At 42.4% G+C, this 16,384-nt stretch overlaps 1 protein-coding gene across 1 annotated transcript; it reads right to left on the reverse strand.

Annotated features, from left to right (window-relative positions):
• Nucleotides 1-724: 724 nt before the first annotated feature.
• LOC132571662 (amine sulfotransferase-like) lies at nucleotides 725-15,231 on the reverse strand. The gene is made up of 6 exons (XM_060238458.1): nucleotides 15,068-15,231; nucleotides 12,718-12,926; nucleotides 10,259-10,385; nucleotides 2,820-2,905; nucleotides 2,005-2,185; nucleotides 725-998 (listed from the first exon to the last, which is right to left on the reverse strand). The coding sequence occupies exons 1-6, from the start codon at nucleotides 15,225-15,227 to the stop codon at nucleotides 868-870; spliced, it is 894 nt and encodes a 297-aa protein (XP_060094441.1). The 5' UTR covers nucleotides 15,228-15,231; the 3' UTR covers nucleotides 725-867.
• Between the last annotated feature and the right edge of the window lie 1,153 nt (nucleotides 15,232-16,384).

Genomic DNA, 16,384 nt, shown 5'->3' on the forward strand with positions numbered 1-16,384 from the left:
GTCCCTATGTGCTATTTGAATGGTGGGGAAGGGAGGGCAGTGGGGATGAGAGTGGCAGGGCCTGCCACTTTCATCCCCGCTGTCCTCGCTTCCCCACCACTCAAATAGTGCATGGGGCCAGCTGGAGTCAGAATCAGTTCCAGCCTTCCAGGCCAGCTAAAGGGCCTGCCCATCAGCTGTTTGGTATAGTGGTTAAGCGTGTGGACTCTTATCTGGGAGAACTGGGTTTGATTCCCCACTCCTCCACTTGCAACTGCTGGGATAGCCTTGGGTCAGCCATAGCTCTTGTAGGAGTTGTCCTTGAAAGGGCAGCTGCTGTAAGAGCTCTCTCAGCCCCACCTACCTCACAGGGTGTCTGTTGTGGGGGGCAGGGGGAAGGTAAAGGATATTGTGACCGCTCTGAGATTCAGATATAGGGCGAGATATTAATCCAATATTTTCTTCTATCTTCTTCTGATTGGTGGGCCCTTTAACTGGTGGCGAGAGGCGGGGGGCTGCTTTTGCCACCCTATGTTATTGGAGTGGCGGGGGGGAAAGGAGGGGGCGGCAGGAAGGAGACCAGAGGCTCCAGGGGTTGGGGGGGCAATGTCAGGGGGCCTTGCCCAGAAGTCAGGGGTTGTGCCCCACAGGCCCCCTCGTAGCTATGGGCCTGTCCTGATGTGAGCCACTTTGAGTTTGTTTTGGGAATGGCAGGATAGAATTGTGAAATAATAAAATACATAAATTACTTGCATAATATATTCCTATATGATTCAGAATGTTGAGAACAGGATATTTGCACAAGGAGTAACTAATGGGGCGAGGTTGCAGTTTTTGTTCTGCACAGAAATTGATTAAATGTATACATAGAACATTCTTTTTTGTCTTTCAAGATGGAAGGTTATCATTGATATCCCAGTAATACTTGAGGGGCAGGTTTTGCATCCTTTCCTTAAAAATACTATCAAACCTTTCACTCTGTGCTACAGTCATTATGTTTTTCCAGTCCCCAACAGTACCTAGAAAAAAGAAAAGGGACAGTGTGGTGAAAGTGGTAAGACAGACCATCAATAACTTCTGCTTTATTATGATCAAAATAAAATTCTAACATTGCTAACCTAAACATAGTTATATCTTTCCAAGCCCTTTGACTTCAGTGGATTCAGAAGGGTGTAACTGTGTTTGCACAGTAAACATCAGATGTTGCTAGAGGAATAATATCTCCATAAAATTTAGAGGATCAGTTGTATGACTTTTTTATTTTTTTTGCTGGAGCATCAAGGTTAAGGACCAAGGGACACTGATGCCAGGATGAAGACTACAGGATGTGCATTTGCATAGATGTCATGAGGAGGCAATGCCAGTAATGGGGCAGAGTAGATATTATATCTGCAAAAAGATCTACATTTGGTAGCTGGAGACAACATGGCATGTGAGAGCAATGCCACTGAGAAGCACTTGTGATGGACAGTAATATTTTGCAGCGTAAGCAGTAGAAGAGACTGAAAAGAGAAACACTCACAATTCACACTACTATTGCTTGTTTTTTTGTCTGATGCTCTGCACTCCCCAGTGTCATAATTTATATTTTTAAATGTTTACATGCCTCCCATTTCTCACAACATACATTGGTACCTGAAAGCCTCTAGTGCTTTATTCACTCAAGAGCAGCTGGCAATTGGATCCTACAGCAGCTGGCAATTGAACATCCTATTGAGCAGAGAAATGGGAAGCTGCAGCTAGAAAACTTAGAATCTCCACATTAACCATTGGAATCCTTAATTGTAGGATGATTTATTTAACCCATTTTTATTCTATGTTCAACTAAAGACAGCTCTCAGGACTTCTGATTCAGTTTTGTTGATTGAATTTAGAGGGGGTAAATCTCAAATCTTGCTTTATATAAGAGAGGTGCCCATAATCTGTGCTATGTGAAATGAGTCACTCTTTGAATTTAATGTAATGAAATACTATGATTGCCTGACTACTGGACATGGGCACCAATCTGACACCTCAGTGACTTACCTTTGCGAAGATAGTGTCCTTTGCCTTTCTCTAGGATTTCAGGTGGCATGTTCTCATAGTTTGCTCTGGGATCCATTCTCATTTTATCAAATGTAGCCTTATCCACAATATCCTGCAGTTCTTCCTCAGACAGGTTCTTTCCTAGGAAGCTGCATATTTTCAATACAGAACTTCTCAGGTCCTGAAATGGGGCACAGTTTTAGTGTCAGGCTATCCACAACTGAAAATCATAAGGGCCCAGTAACTAAAAGAATTAGGCATGAGAGTAATAAGAAGACTAAAAATCGGTTCACAATATTGAAATTTTGTGTCCTGTTGAGCCACTTCAAATGTAATATTATCAACTGCATTTCTCCCTCTTTCAGTAATCACTGCTGCTAAATTCAAGGCTGTGTTTATTTTCCAAGTACTAAATAAATGGGGCCAGAGCTATTGTAGCTTTTATGGCTACTGACTGGTAGCAGGTAAACTGCAGATACAAAGAGGGAATTAATCACAGTTCTGGTGGCTGTCATCAGCTTAAATGACTTAAATTTAAGTCATCAGCTTAAATGACTGGGCATCATGACTTCTGAAGGTGTATTTAGACTGCTTGTATGAATTCAGAATGGTGTGGCAGAAATGTTAACAGATTGCTCAGAGGTCAAGCAGGTTAACTACATCAGTGGGTACCACTGCAGGCACAGGGCCTCCAATGGGAGCTGGGATTACTTAAAGTATATATCACTCCCTTTACCCCTTCCAGAATTGTCTGAACATCATGGATGAAGATGCCTAATATATGTCAGATGGTCTTCCTGACTGAACAATCTTACCTTCTTCATTTCTTCATAGGTAAGAAAGAGAATACTGAAGTCTTCTTTGTGAGCATACCCATGATCTAGCCATGAACTAGCTAGAACTGATGGGAAACAAATTTATTTTGGTATTAGTATACTATAGAAAGGGTATCTAAGTTGCACCCCACTGAAACAAAGACCTTTCTTGCATGAGGAGCATCTTTCATTTGATCTTTCATCTGCCTCTCATGAGAGCTGATTGATGTGGCTCACAGAGGAACCACAAAGAGAGGGAAAGAAACGAAACCAACCAAGCAAAAACCTCCAAAGGAAGTTTAGAATACTAAGGGGCCAAAGGTAGTTATAGACAAAATCATCAAAGTAACAAATGCACATGATGAAAGATACATATATGACCTCGAAAATAGTGAGTTCAGTCGTGGGTAGTATGCAACTCTATTTTATTTGAATTGGACTAGGGAAAACAGGCAAACATACAGGGAATATATACACAAAACCTTGAACAAAACACACCCATTTGGTTGGTGGGAAACAGCCCTATTGGTCTCTCCAGGATCCTATATTTTGCATATTACAGTTACATGCCCAGAACTCCGATTGGCCGGTTCACAGGGAACGACCAATTGGAATGTAGGCATTAGAATCTTGGAAGGCAGAAGCATGCTTTGTTTCAAGAACTATGTACAATACATAACAGACCTGATGCATTTTGGCCTGCAGAAGCCTTCTTCAGATGTTGTATTGGCCTCTAAAGAAGGCCTCTAAAGGCCAAAATGTGGCATGTCATATATGTATCTTCCATGTGCATTTGTCACTTTGATGATTTGATGAGGTTTCATTTGGGTTCCTACAAGGTTTTTATACGTTTTTGCAGGGATGGAATTCTAGCAGGAGCTCCTTTGCATATTAGGCCACACACCCCTGATGTAGCCAATACTCCAAGAGCTTACAAAAAAGAGCCTTGTAAACTCTTGGAGGATTTGCTACATCAGGGGTAAATGGCTCATCCAGTCCAACACTCTGTGTCACACAGTGGCCAAAAACCCTAAGTGCCATCAGGAGGTCCACCAGTGGGGCCAGGACACTAGAAGCCCTCCCACTGTGTGGCCTAATATGCAAAAGAGCTCCTGCTAGAATTCCACTCCTGCTAGGGTTAAATAAATAAATAAATAAAATAATTTTTTTTAATACCCCGCCCTCCCCGCCAAGGCAGGCTCAGGGCGGCTTACAAGACATAGCAAAAGCCACGTTAAAAAAATAAAACAAGATAATACAGTTAAGTACAATTAACAATTAAGCATTGAATAATCTAAAAACAGTCTAAAAGAATATAATTTAATAGTGCTACTATCTCAGTTGTATTAATGATGGAGTGATGTTTATTCCAAGTTCCATCGTAGAAGGCTAGTTGGAAGAGGGCGGTTTTACATGCCCTACGGAATTGGTTAAGATCCCGTAGGACCCGCACCTCTTCCAGCAGCTGGTTCCACCATTGGGGTGCCTTTATAGAGAAGGCCTGTTCTCTGGTTGTTTTTAATTTGGCCTCCTTTGGCCCAGGTACTTCCAGAAGGTTTTGTGAACTGGATCATAGTGCTCTCTGGGGAACATATGGAGAGAGGCGGTCCCTAAGGTAGGCAGGTCCTCGGCCATATAGGGCTTTAAAGGTAATAACCAGCACCTTGTAACGAACTCAGTATACAATTGGCAGCCAATGCAGTTCCCACAGCCTAGGCCGCACATGTTCCCACCGGGGTAGGCCCATTAGCAGTCTGGCTGCTGCATTCTGCACTAGCTGCAGTTTCCGAGTTCGGCACAGGGGCAGCCCCATGTAGAGGGCATTACAGTAATCTAGCCTCGAAGTGACCATTGCATGGATCACTGTTGCCAGGTCATTGCATTCCAGGAAGGGAGCCAACTGCCTCGCCCGCCTAAGATGAAAAAAGGCAGATTTGGCAATGGCTGCTATCTGGGCCTCCATTGTCAAGGAAGACTCCAGTAGCACTCCCAAGCTCCTGACCCTGCGCACTGGTACCAGCGGCGCACCGTCAAAAGCTGGAAGAGAGATCCCTCCCTCTGGACCACCGTGCCCTAGGCAAAGGACCTCTGTCTTCACTGGATTCAATTTCAGCCCACTTGACTTAATCCAATCTGCCACAGCTTGCAACGCCGGGTCCAAATTTGTAGGGAGATCAGCAGTTCGGCCGTCCATCAATAGATAGAGCTGGGTGTCATCCGCATACTGGTGACAACCCAGCCCATATCTCTGGGCAAGGGGGCGCATGTAGATGTTAAATAACATCGGGGAGAGAACTGCCCCCTGAGGCACCCCACAATTAAGTAGGTGTCTCCGGGACAGCTCTCCCCCAATCGCCACCCTTTGTCCTCGACCCTCCAGGAAAGAGGAAAGCCACTGCAAGGCTAGCCCCTGAATCCCTGCATCGGCCAGGTGACGGATCAGCAGCCGGTGGTCGACAATATCGAACGCAGCCGATAGGTCTAACAACAGCAATACCGCCACACCGCCTCGGTCTAGATGTCGCCGGAGATCATCCATGAGGGTGACCAATACTGTCTCTGTCCCATGGCCCAGGCGGAAGGCAGACTGGAATGGATCTAAGGTGGAAGCGTCATCCAGGAAACTCTGTAGCTGCAATGCCACAGCCCTCTCTATGACTTTGCCCAAAAAGGCCAAGTTTGAGACCGGCCGGTAATGAGCCAATTCGGCCGGGTCTGATGTAGCCTTTTTCAGGAGGGGTGGACCACTGCCTCTTTCAGAGGGGTTGGAAAAAGACCCTCTAAAAGAGATCTATTTATGATGTCCCGTATAGGACATCTCAGCTCCTCCTGGCGAGCTTTAATTACCCAGGAGGGGCATGGGTCCAGATCACAAGTTGTTGGGCGTGCAGTAGAGAGGATTCTGTCAACTTCCTCTAGGCCGAGCGGGTCGAAACGGTCCAGGATCAAACCAGAAGACAGGCACGGATCCTCAAAGCTAAGACCTTCAGGTAAGATCCATCTGTATCTTATTCCCTTTGCTCTTAGTTTGTCTGTCAGTTTCTTAAACTGTCTTCTGTCACTTATGACCTTCCTTGGCAGCTCCTTCGTTATTCTTACTCTGCTTTCCTCCACTACCATTGGATTTTCAAATTGTTGACTTAAAATCCTTCCCACCATATCTCTTGTAGTAAATTTTACTACCACATCCCTTGGTAGTTTGCATTTTCTAGAAAATTCTGAGTTGACCCTATAAACATAGTCACACAAATGTCCCATCACCTCAGGGTTATCTCCCATAAACTCAGCAATGATTGTTGAAATGTACTTCTTTAAATCCTCTTGGTCTTCTTCAGGCACACCTCTTAGGTGAATCATGTTTTCCATTAGCTTACAGTCTTGTAATATTGCTTTCTCCTGCATCTTCTTAATAGTAGCATCTTGGTCCTTAACTTTAGCTTCTATCTCCTGTGTCTTCTGTGCTGTTGCTTGTGACTCTTTTCTGAGATCATCAATCTCTTTTAAAATCTCTTTCTTGACTTCCTCAGCACTGGAGTTTATTTCTTTAGTTAGTTTCTTCTCACTTCCAGTTATTAGATCTTTCATCACCTTCACCAGCCTTGCCTTCATAGCATCCAGTTGTTCTTGCAATTGTTTGGCCATTTTTCCTTCCCCCACAGAGGCTGCTCTCAGACGTGTAAGCCTTGGTCCCAACTTCTGGTCAGACATCACTGTCCTCCCATTGCATAAAATAGGTTCTTGAGTTGACTTCAGCAATCAGCAATCTGATGACACAGTTCAATAGATTAGACCATTCCCTTTCCAACAAGCCTAAAATCGCTGTCGTCTGAGCTTCCTAGCTCAAGATATTAATTTTTAAAGTTCTTAATTTTTCCAAAATGGCGGCTGCGACTTTTCCAAGCCCCCCTTTTAAAAAACTTTTCCTTTTCCCAATAGCCCTTAAATTTTAATTTCAAACATATAGTCCAAAATATTTCACCTTTTTGGGATGATTCCTGCTAGTTTTGTAAATTTTGAAAGTCCCGTTCTGTTTTAAAAAGTTTAAAGCCTTTGACCCTTCTTTAATGGCTGCCGCTGTTTCTCTATGGTTTTTGGTTGTAGAGGTGGCCAGGAGGCTTAAAGACTTCCCTTCTTTCAATATTCACTTCCTGATTTTCTGGCCATGAAGTCTCATTCTCAATGGTTGGTAATCCCACGATAGTTGTAAAACGTCACTTCCTGTGTCGTCTTGAAGATCAGCAACTCTGTTATGTCGGGGGGAAGGGGGTTCAAAGCCACAAGTATTTCAAAAATCAGATATTTTTCTGCACTTTCCTGCTTAGCTTAATTTCCAAACGTTCCAAATTTACCTTCTTCTTCTTCTTCTTCTTCTTCTTCTTCTTCTTCTTCTTCTTCTTCTTCTTCTTCTTCTTCTTCTTCTTCTTCTTCTTCTTCTTCTTCTTCTTCTTCTTCTTCTTCTTCTTCTTCTTCTTCTTCTTCTTCTTCTTCTTCTTCTTCTTCTTCTTCTTCTTCTTCTTCTTCTTCTTCTTCTTCTTCTTCTTCTTCTTCTTCTTCTTCTTCTTCTTCTTCTTCTTCTTCTTCTTCTTCTTCTTCTTCTTCTTCTTCTTCCTCTTACAGTTAGTTCCAGATCTTAATCTTTTTATTTTAAAAGTCTTTTTTTAGTCCCGGAGTGATAGATAAAGATCTTTTACCTTAACGAAAGTCTATTTGACACACCGTTCCATTCACATCAGATGATATTGTAATCCATAGAGAGTTGGAGTCTTGATGAATTTAAGCCAATTTAATGACCCCGGAGACCCTTTGTAGACAATGGAATGCAGTTCTTCATCGGGGATTCTTCAAAGCCAGAAAGGAACCCCACTGGGACTCCTTGCCAGCCAAAGTAAATCCCCTCAAAATTCTTCAAGCACGTCTTAGACAGTTCCCTTTCAGGAAAATGTAGGCAGCAGGCATTAGGATTGCCTTTTATGCCCAAAACAAAGGCTTCAGTCCATTCCTACTAAAAGAAGCGGGTCAATTCACCATCTTCCAACTCCGGAAGTGCCCCCATTCAGCCTTAAAGACACAGACACACCATCCCAAGAGGAAGCCTTTCCAAAAGAAGTCTGAAGCCTCCAGAGATGGAAAGGCACATGGTGGCTGTGGTGGCAGGGCTTCCCCCACCAGCCAGCTGATTGGGAGCGGGAAGGAGCCTGGGAAAGCAGAAGAACCCCCACTGGGACCTGGGGATTGTCAAGCCTAACCCCTGTGTTTTTTATTTATTTATTTATTTATTTAGAATTTATATCCCGCCCTTCCCACAGGTGGCTCAGGGCGGCACATTTGTAAAAAATGTGCGTACTTTTGTCTATAACTTTTGATGTTTTTAACCTTTGGCCCCTTAGTATTCTAAACTTCCTTTTGTAAGGGAGGCTAGGGATCTCCCTTCAAGGATATTGTTGTTAGCCCTTAATAGTCAATAGTAATTAATAGGCAAACCAGGTATAGAGCAGGTCAGAGGCCTGATGTTGCTCAGACATGGTGGTTCACAGGCCTTCATGAGCAAAGTTTCCCCCACCCCCATCTCTTCTCTGTCTTTCTGAGCAGAAAGCAGACAGACTTCTGAAGTTGTGCTTTGGCCTTGAACAAACAGCGGTTACAGAGAAGGAGAAAGAAAACTCTTTCCTCACAGACAAACTACTTTGTTTTATATCTGCCTGCCAGCAACCCTCCCCCCCCCCCAAGATGTTAAAACAGAGAACTAATGATTTTAAATTTTACATTTTATAAGACTTCAGGATATAAAATAAAGTCCAGCAATGTTTTAACATGGTTTTAAGATTCTCTTTCAAAATGAGGCATTGTTAAGAGAAACACAGAAAAATAGTGGTCTTTTGAAGGAAGCTACATGCTTTTATTAGGTTGGAAATTAAGTTTTTAGTAACTCATAAGTATTTACATATTTCAAAATGTCTTTAAATGCTCCAATATGCTAAAATTGATTGGAGTAAGCATATTAGCTGATTGCATTTGTTTTATTTTTTAAAATGCACATAGGTGCTAGCCAAGGTTTCTAAATTCTTGTGAGAGGAAACCTGCGTGAAAATTAATGTTCGTTCATCAAGAACATTATGGCTGGTAACAGACGGCCGGTTTGGGGCGACTTGCAGCCTCCCTGAACAAAACCAGCCTGAAGAAGAGCGCCCCGGAGCTTCTGGATGGTGCTGCAGGAAGCGGCGGGTCTTGGATTGCCTGGAAGTGTCTGGAACGCTCCCACATCCTGCTCGCGGCTCCCTGGGCGCTCTCTGGGCGCCTCCTGGCTTTCCAGACGGCCGGGAGGCGCCTCAGAGAAGCTGCAGTGAAAAGGTACCACTTTGAAAGTGGTACCTTTTTGAGCTGGCTCCCAGCCAGCCTGGAATGGGACTGGGGCGGGACGGGTATGGCAGGCAGATGTGTGCGTTTGGACGGTTTTTTTGGTCCTCCTGCCTCCCGTCCCCCGGGCGGCTTTAAATGCCCATCTGTTCTCACCCATAGTATGCCTTTGATGCACCTACAAAGCTCGTGTGTGAATGTCACTACTCACTGCAGTACACAAGATGTGTATATACTTTATAGAGAGAGTAAAGGTAAAGGTAGTCCCCGTGCAAGCACCAGTCGTTTCCGATTCTGGGGTGACGTTGCTTTCACAATGTTTTCATGGCATACTTTTTATGGGGTGGTTTGCCATTGCCTTCCCCAGTCACCTACACTTTCCCCCCAGCAAGCTGGGTAAGGGCCCACCAATGCCATTTTAGAGGGAAATTTAGGCATTTAAAAACAGATCTGTTTCCGCCCTCTGCCCTTTGTAAAGTGAGAAAATAGACCCCCAACATGGCTGTTCCATCACTTTAAAGGTGCTCAGGGGGAAATATGAAAATATTGGCACTGTGCCTTATAGAACCATGTGGCAATTTTAAAATGGTTAGATTTCCTTTAAAATGGTATTGGCTGCCATTGCATCTTTTTCGGCCTACATAAATGAGAAGACTGTTCTAGGTGGGGAAGTTCTATGGGGATTAGGCCATCTGCAGTTGTTGAGAATGTCAAGCTTTAGTGAAAAAGAAGCACTGATACTCCTCATATGCAATATGCTAAACAGCTTGCAGTCTGAATCATTCATAATTGAAAAGGGGACTATATGATCAAAGGCTTTAAGAACTTGAATAGGGCAAAATATTTGCTCTATAATTATAAAACAAAACAAATGGTTATAATCCAATTTATTTATAAGTTATTGTATTTATTGGATTTTGGTTAAAAATTGTTCTGACCTTCTACATTGCAGTCAATAGAATGCACTATGGAATTTTGAATAATTTGTTCTAATGTTTCAAGAGGGTTTCCCCTCCTCCCTCTCAAAGCAAGAAAGGTGTGCAGAGGTAAATATTATTCATCATGCAGCTATAAACAATCCTTACCATCTCCAGCTAAAAACTTTTCCATGAAACTACCAAAGTCTTCTGCTGCTTCTATTCTGGCTGAAAGTCTGGTAAAATGGTAATAGGAAATGAAGACATCCTTTGGATTTCTTGACACGTAAATAACCTGCAATAATATTGATAACTAGAATGAAACCAATAAACCCTACTGGGTTAAGCTGATGAAATGAAGCACTTAGCATAGAGGTGTTGAACTAATTTTTTTCAAGGCCTGGATCTGAAATAAATGTCGCTTTATTGGACCAGGCCATGTTTGTCATAAAATGTAACATGAAGTACAGGAGATATAAACTTTATAAAGGTGATTTAAGATGCTAACTGGGTGTTCTATGCATAGGGGTAGTAGGCATGGAGATACCAGCATTGGTAATGAGACAGGAAACATAGATCTCAACTCAAAGGGCCAATCTGAAAGCAATTAAAACCCAGGTAGGAACATAGTAAAACAATATTTTAAAAAAACTTTTCAGAATAAGTAAAAATAATTTCCTCAATGTACATTGTGCTTGTCAGAAGAACCCATCCACTCCCCCTCCCTTCCTCCATCTAAAGAAGAAGTGTGCTTGCACACAAAAGTTTAGACCTCTTTCTCTCTGTGTGTGTAACAGAGTGAGAGAGAAAACACCTTGTTTTTGTATCACTTGCATACAAAGCAGGCACAGAGCTCTCTGTGCGCCTTTGTTGGGTGGGGAGGAGGCAAAAGGCAGGAAGCAAAGAGTCACTGAGGGAGCTAAGGGAAAAGCAAGCTATGGTGTGGCTGCAGTACAGCCTTGGGAAAGGAAGCAGGAAAAGGAAGTTGCTTGGGAACTAGATCTGACCCATGGGCCATATGTTTGACACCCCTGGCTAGCACTTATGAGCCACAGCTTTCATGTCTGGTTCTTCCAGTACAATCTTAAATTATCTGATCTCTAGATAGATTTAGATAGATGGTTCTCTATGGTTCCCATCCATTCAGATTTATTTATATTGAGGGATTAGGAATAAACTTTTCTTCTTGAGGATGCTTGATTATGACTGAGCCTAACTCAGCATTGTAACCCATCTACTACTCCTTATAGCATTTTTACACTGACCTGGATAGCCCAGGTTTAACCAGATCTCATCAGATGATATGTGTTGATCTTTGTATGTCTGGATTTTTCTTTATTCCAAGTTTTCTGTTATGTTTATGATGTATTTTGAATATTAAATAAAAATCTAAATAATAAAAAAGATCTTGGCTGCTAAGCAGGGTCAGCTCTGGTTATGCTTGGATGGGAGACAACCAAGGAAGTCCAAAGTTGCTATGCAGAAGCAGACAATAGCAAATCACCTCCGCATCTCTTGCCTTCAAAACCCTGTGAACTTGCCATAAATTGGCTGCAACTTGATGGTTGCAGTCTTCTCAGATTCAGGTTTTTGCAATATTTGTGACAGAAGTCTTCACTCTAGAGAAACTGGCCGTGCCCTTCTTTGTATTTGTTGTTCTCCCCTTCAATCATTATAGTCATCTTAGCACTTGCTATGGAACATGCTTCTAACTCTTTTCAGGTTGGTGCTCAGCATGCAGGGATTGCCCAGGCAAAGTATCTTTTCTCCCAGACATTTTGTTGACTTTTGTATCTGGAGAGATATGGGTTTACTTAGTTTTTAATCCTATTTTCATATCCTATTTCCTTTTGGTATGGTGTAGTTTGGTTTTGAAATCTTTTATGCTGTTTTTTCATGCTGTCTCTAGTTCTGTGCATTGCTGTTTTTATGATTTGCAGGTACATTGGGGGTACACTGCTTGCTATTATTGTAAGTACATTTATTTGTATTGTTTGTTATATTCATCATTATTAATTATTACTGAAATGTTTCTATTAATATGCTATTAGCCACTTTAGTGCAAAACTAGTAAAAATGTGGAGTATCTTTCAATAAATAAATCAGTCTCATTCTTTCTTGCTATATAGATACAACTTCAGTTCATAAACTGAAATTGTCACAATGCCACTGAATGTGGAGGGATTACCACTCCCTTCCTCAGGTCCCCTTTCCCAGGTATACACAGTTTAAGCACGTTCCATTAATTAATTTTTTGCTTCCTTAACTAGTTTAATCCTTTAATGTTTAATCCTTTAAACTTCTTATTTGGATTAATGAAGGATTAAAGTGTGCTTGCAATAGAGCAGTTATGAGCGCTCCATTAAGTTTAAAAAAAACCACTGTTCAGTCCTCCTTGAGGTCTTGTGAACCCATAAAACTCAGCTTGAACAGGAAAGATGCAACTGGCCTCCTCACCTTGGAGCAATAAAAATCAGTACTGAGCCTAGTGCAATTTGCAATTACACATTTTCACCACAGAAGAAAGAGAGGCTTCTAGAACTATCCTGAGAGGCTTAATATTGTCAGTGAAACAGAATCAGAGGGGGCATTTAATCATAAGAAATTATAGAAGTGGCAAGCCTTACTTTTGCTCTTTTGTTTCTTAACCCCCTAGGGACCAAATAGTAGGGCAGATGGGTTGCAAAGAGCCGAGGGGACGGGCGATGGATGTAATCCCTGCTACGGAAATTGTATTCCAGCCATGGGACTCTGTCCATTAAGTCTGTGTCCTCAGTTCCATTTCGATGACCTTCATGATAAATCAGGCTCAAAATGTTCTGAGTCCACACTGTGCCTGTGAATGAAAACGTTGTTCTGATTGACTTAATATCAAACAAGCACAAAATAAAGTAGCCTCTGCCCTAGTGAGCATACTGTCGAAATTGCAACAAAGGAAGAAACAAAAAAGGGCCCAAAATAGGCAAGGAAAAGGTAAGGGGAACAAGAAAAAACTGTATGAGGTTAGGTTTCCATTCAATGTGGAAATTTAGCATACGTTGAGAAAGAACAGAAATCGATTTCAGCCTGCTTTTGAATTTTCAACTGAGGATTTTAAGTAATAAATAGCTGGGGGTTCTCAGGTTTAGACTGGATGAGGGGGTCAGTCCCTGTTTCCTGACCTGAAGACTCCCTCATTATTAGTAGCCATATTAAGAGAAGCATACGAATAACATATTGACAAACTATATGTTTTCACAGATGGAGCACATAACAGCTTCAAAGAACAATTTTAGACAGGGCATGGGTGGTATGATTAACCCTTCCATCCAGGATGTGCCCTCCAATGTTTCATGGCTAAGGGAAAAGGCCCAGAGCCAGTAAGTCACAGAAAGGCCCTCAGCATCTGGGTTTGCTGGGTAGTCACAGCTATAGTCAAAGCCTCAGACAAGAGAGCCAGGTACCATTGCCAGAAGTCAGTGCAGGGTGAGTTCAAAGAGGCATGGTCAGGTCCAGTCCAGAGGTTTTGCATGAAGAGTCAGGATACAAGGTGGGCCCAAGAAGCATAGTTTAGCCCAGAACAAAGGTCATAGCACAAAGAGCCAAGTTTTAGAATGCAAGTCCAAGACACATAGTCAGGTCCAGAATGAAAATCAAAACACACAAAGTCAGGAAGCAAGGCTGATCCAGGGAAAGCTGGGAGCTGCAACAAAAGTTGTTGCCAATTAAGAACTGGCTGCAAACATTCAGTGTTTAAGAAGAAGAAGAATTACAGATTTATACCCCACCCTTCTCTCTGAATCAGAGACTCAGAGCGGCTTACAATCTCCCATGTCTTCTCCTCCCACAACAGACACCCTGTGAGGTGGGTGGGGCTGAGAGGACTCTCACAGCAGCTGCCCTTTCAAGGACAACCTCTGCAAGAGATACGGCTGACCCAAGGCCATTCCAGCAGCTGCAAGTGGAGGAGTGGGGAATCAAACCCGGTTCTCCCAGATAAGAGTCCACACACTTAACCACTACACCAAACTGGCTCTCTAAACTGCAACAGCCCTTCCCTGTCCAGGTGTTTCTTGTCCTTTAAAAGGAGCCAGCAATTATTTCAGGTGTGAGCACTTACTGCCACATGGACTCCTGCCTTAGCCTCTTCTCCCTTTGACACTCTAGTAATGTAGGTGAAGAGACATCCTTCTCATATTGTAATCCCTGGAAAGAGTTTGTGCTTGTTGATAGCTTCAGCTCTAAATCTTGGGGAATGCCTGTACTTGATGGCTCTGGTTGTAAATCTGAGGGAGGATCTGCATCTTTTGACAACCCAGGGAATTCCTCAATCAGGCTGTGGCTTTCTTCACCTACTTCTGAGTCATCATTAGAATCACAATTGTCCTGACTGCCTGAGGCACTAGAGAGACTGACTGAGCTGAATGCTGAGTCATGACACTATCAGAATAAGGGCTCTGTCCTGCTGTTTACCAAAAGTTGACCAGGAGCTCCAGTCATGAATGTTCTGACATCTTGTCTAGTTTGGCAAACAAATCAATCAAGATTGTTCCAGGTGGGTAGCTGTGTTGGTCTGAAGCAACAGAACAAAGTTAGAATCCAATACCTTTAAAATAAACAACATTCTAGTCAGGGTGTGAGTTTCATGTACACACATGAGTCTGTCTGAGGAAATACATGTGCACACAAAAGCTTACGCCCTGACTAAAATGTTGGTCTTAAAGGTGCAATCAAGACAGTTGTATGTAACAGTTCCTTACAGTTTGACACAACAATACAAACAAGGTAAAATAAGTGTAAGTAAAAAACAGATACTGCTGTTTTCCCTCTTGTTGCATAGATCTCCCAGCCAACAAAATGCTGACTCATTGAATAAATTACACCCACTATTGGTATTATATGTATTCAGTGGCATTACAGGAGGGGTTCCCTGAGGGAGCCTAAATAAAAGTCAAATTAAAGTCAAGATAATCATCACAAAAATATTTATAGTCTTACCAGATTTGGGATAGGTGACTAGAAATACATCACTGTCTCTGATTTCAAAGTCTTCCAATGAATCTATGTATTCTGCTGTAACCAGCTCAGGTTGGAAATAGAATCCTTTGTATTTAAAAAGGTACTCCCTTGGTGGCTGCATTGTTGACACTGCTGGCATAATAATACAAAAAAATCAGAGCAGTTCTTTGTGTTATAGTAGGATTCAGGGGTCATTTTGTAGAAAAAGAGGTGCCAGAGCTCACTAGCACAACTCATTTGCATATGCCACAAACCCCTGACATTGCCAGTAGGTGTACTAAATTATATCCACTCAGCATCTACCTTAAAATGCCCCTTTAATTATAATTGTCATCATAAAGCCTTACTCCCATCATACTTTTAAAATTACTTTCTCCTATGTGACCACAGTGGCATGATGATTTCCATCTGTCTGCTTTATATGTCTTGGTTATTTCCCCATTTTTTTGTGGGGGGGAAGTATTAGAAAGTTTGTCAAATTTAGAGTTCAGCCAAATTCTCACAGGGGGTTTGAACAATGGAGCCCAGAAGGAAGTATTTGGGGGAGGGGGTAAGAAAGAAAGAGCACAATAAAATTTAGAGGTTCCAGAGCTCCGCTCCTATGAGCTTCCACTCAAAATGAGGTCTGGAAGGAGTAATAGCCTACCTTACAGTGGAATAAGTTCTTTCACCTCAAGAAGAAGAAGATATTTCGTTTGTATCCTGCTCTTCACTCAGTCTCAGTACAACTCACAATCTCCTTTACATTCCTCCCCCACAACAAACACCCCATGAGGTGGGTGGAGCCAAGAGAGCTCTCATAGAAGCTGCCCTTTAAAGGACAACTTTGTGACCCAAGGCCAGAGGGCGTTTTATAGAAAAATAGGTGGTGGAGCTCATCCAGGGATTGTTATGCAGCTGCACCTACTATTCAATGGACAAGGAATTAGTAGCTCTGTCAGAGCTGGGAGCATACAGCATCTGCTATTTGGCATGGAGATTCTCATGAATGGCAACATCTACACAGACCCCTGTGCCACCTATTTCTATATTCAGTACTCAAATACAAGACAGAGCTATGTCACTCTGCATACGTGAGAATACCTTCATGAGAGAGCTTCCTATGCCACTAGAAGGGCTAAATGGTAAACATATCATCAATTTGTCTGTAAAGTTGCCCTCTTTTTTAAAAATGTTCAGTAAAGTTTTACTTTTAATGAGAATAACTATACAAACAAATGGAACTCCCTTCTTCATGAAGGGAATGTACAGGACTTTTTTGTAGAAAAAGCCCAGCAGGAAATCATTTGCATATTA

Source organism: Heteronotia binoei, chromosome 1, assembly GCF_032191835.1.
Source record: "Heteronotia binoei isolate CCM8104 ecotype False Entrance Well chromosome 1, APGP_CSIRO_Hbin_v1, whole genome shotgun sequence".
Taxonomy (NCBI): Eukaryota; Metazoa; Chordata; class Lepidosauria; order Squamata; family Gekkonidae; genus Heteronotia; species Heteronotia binoei.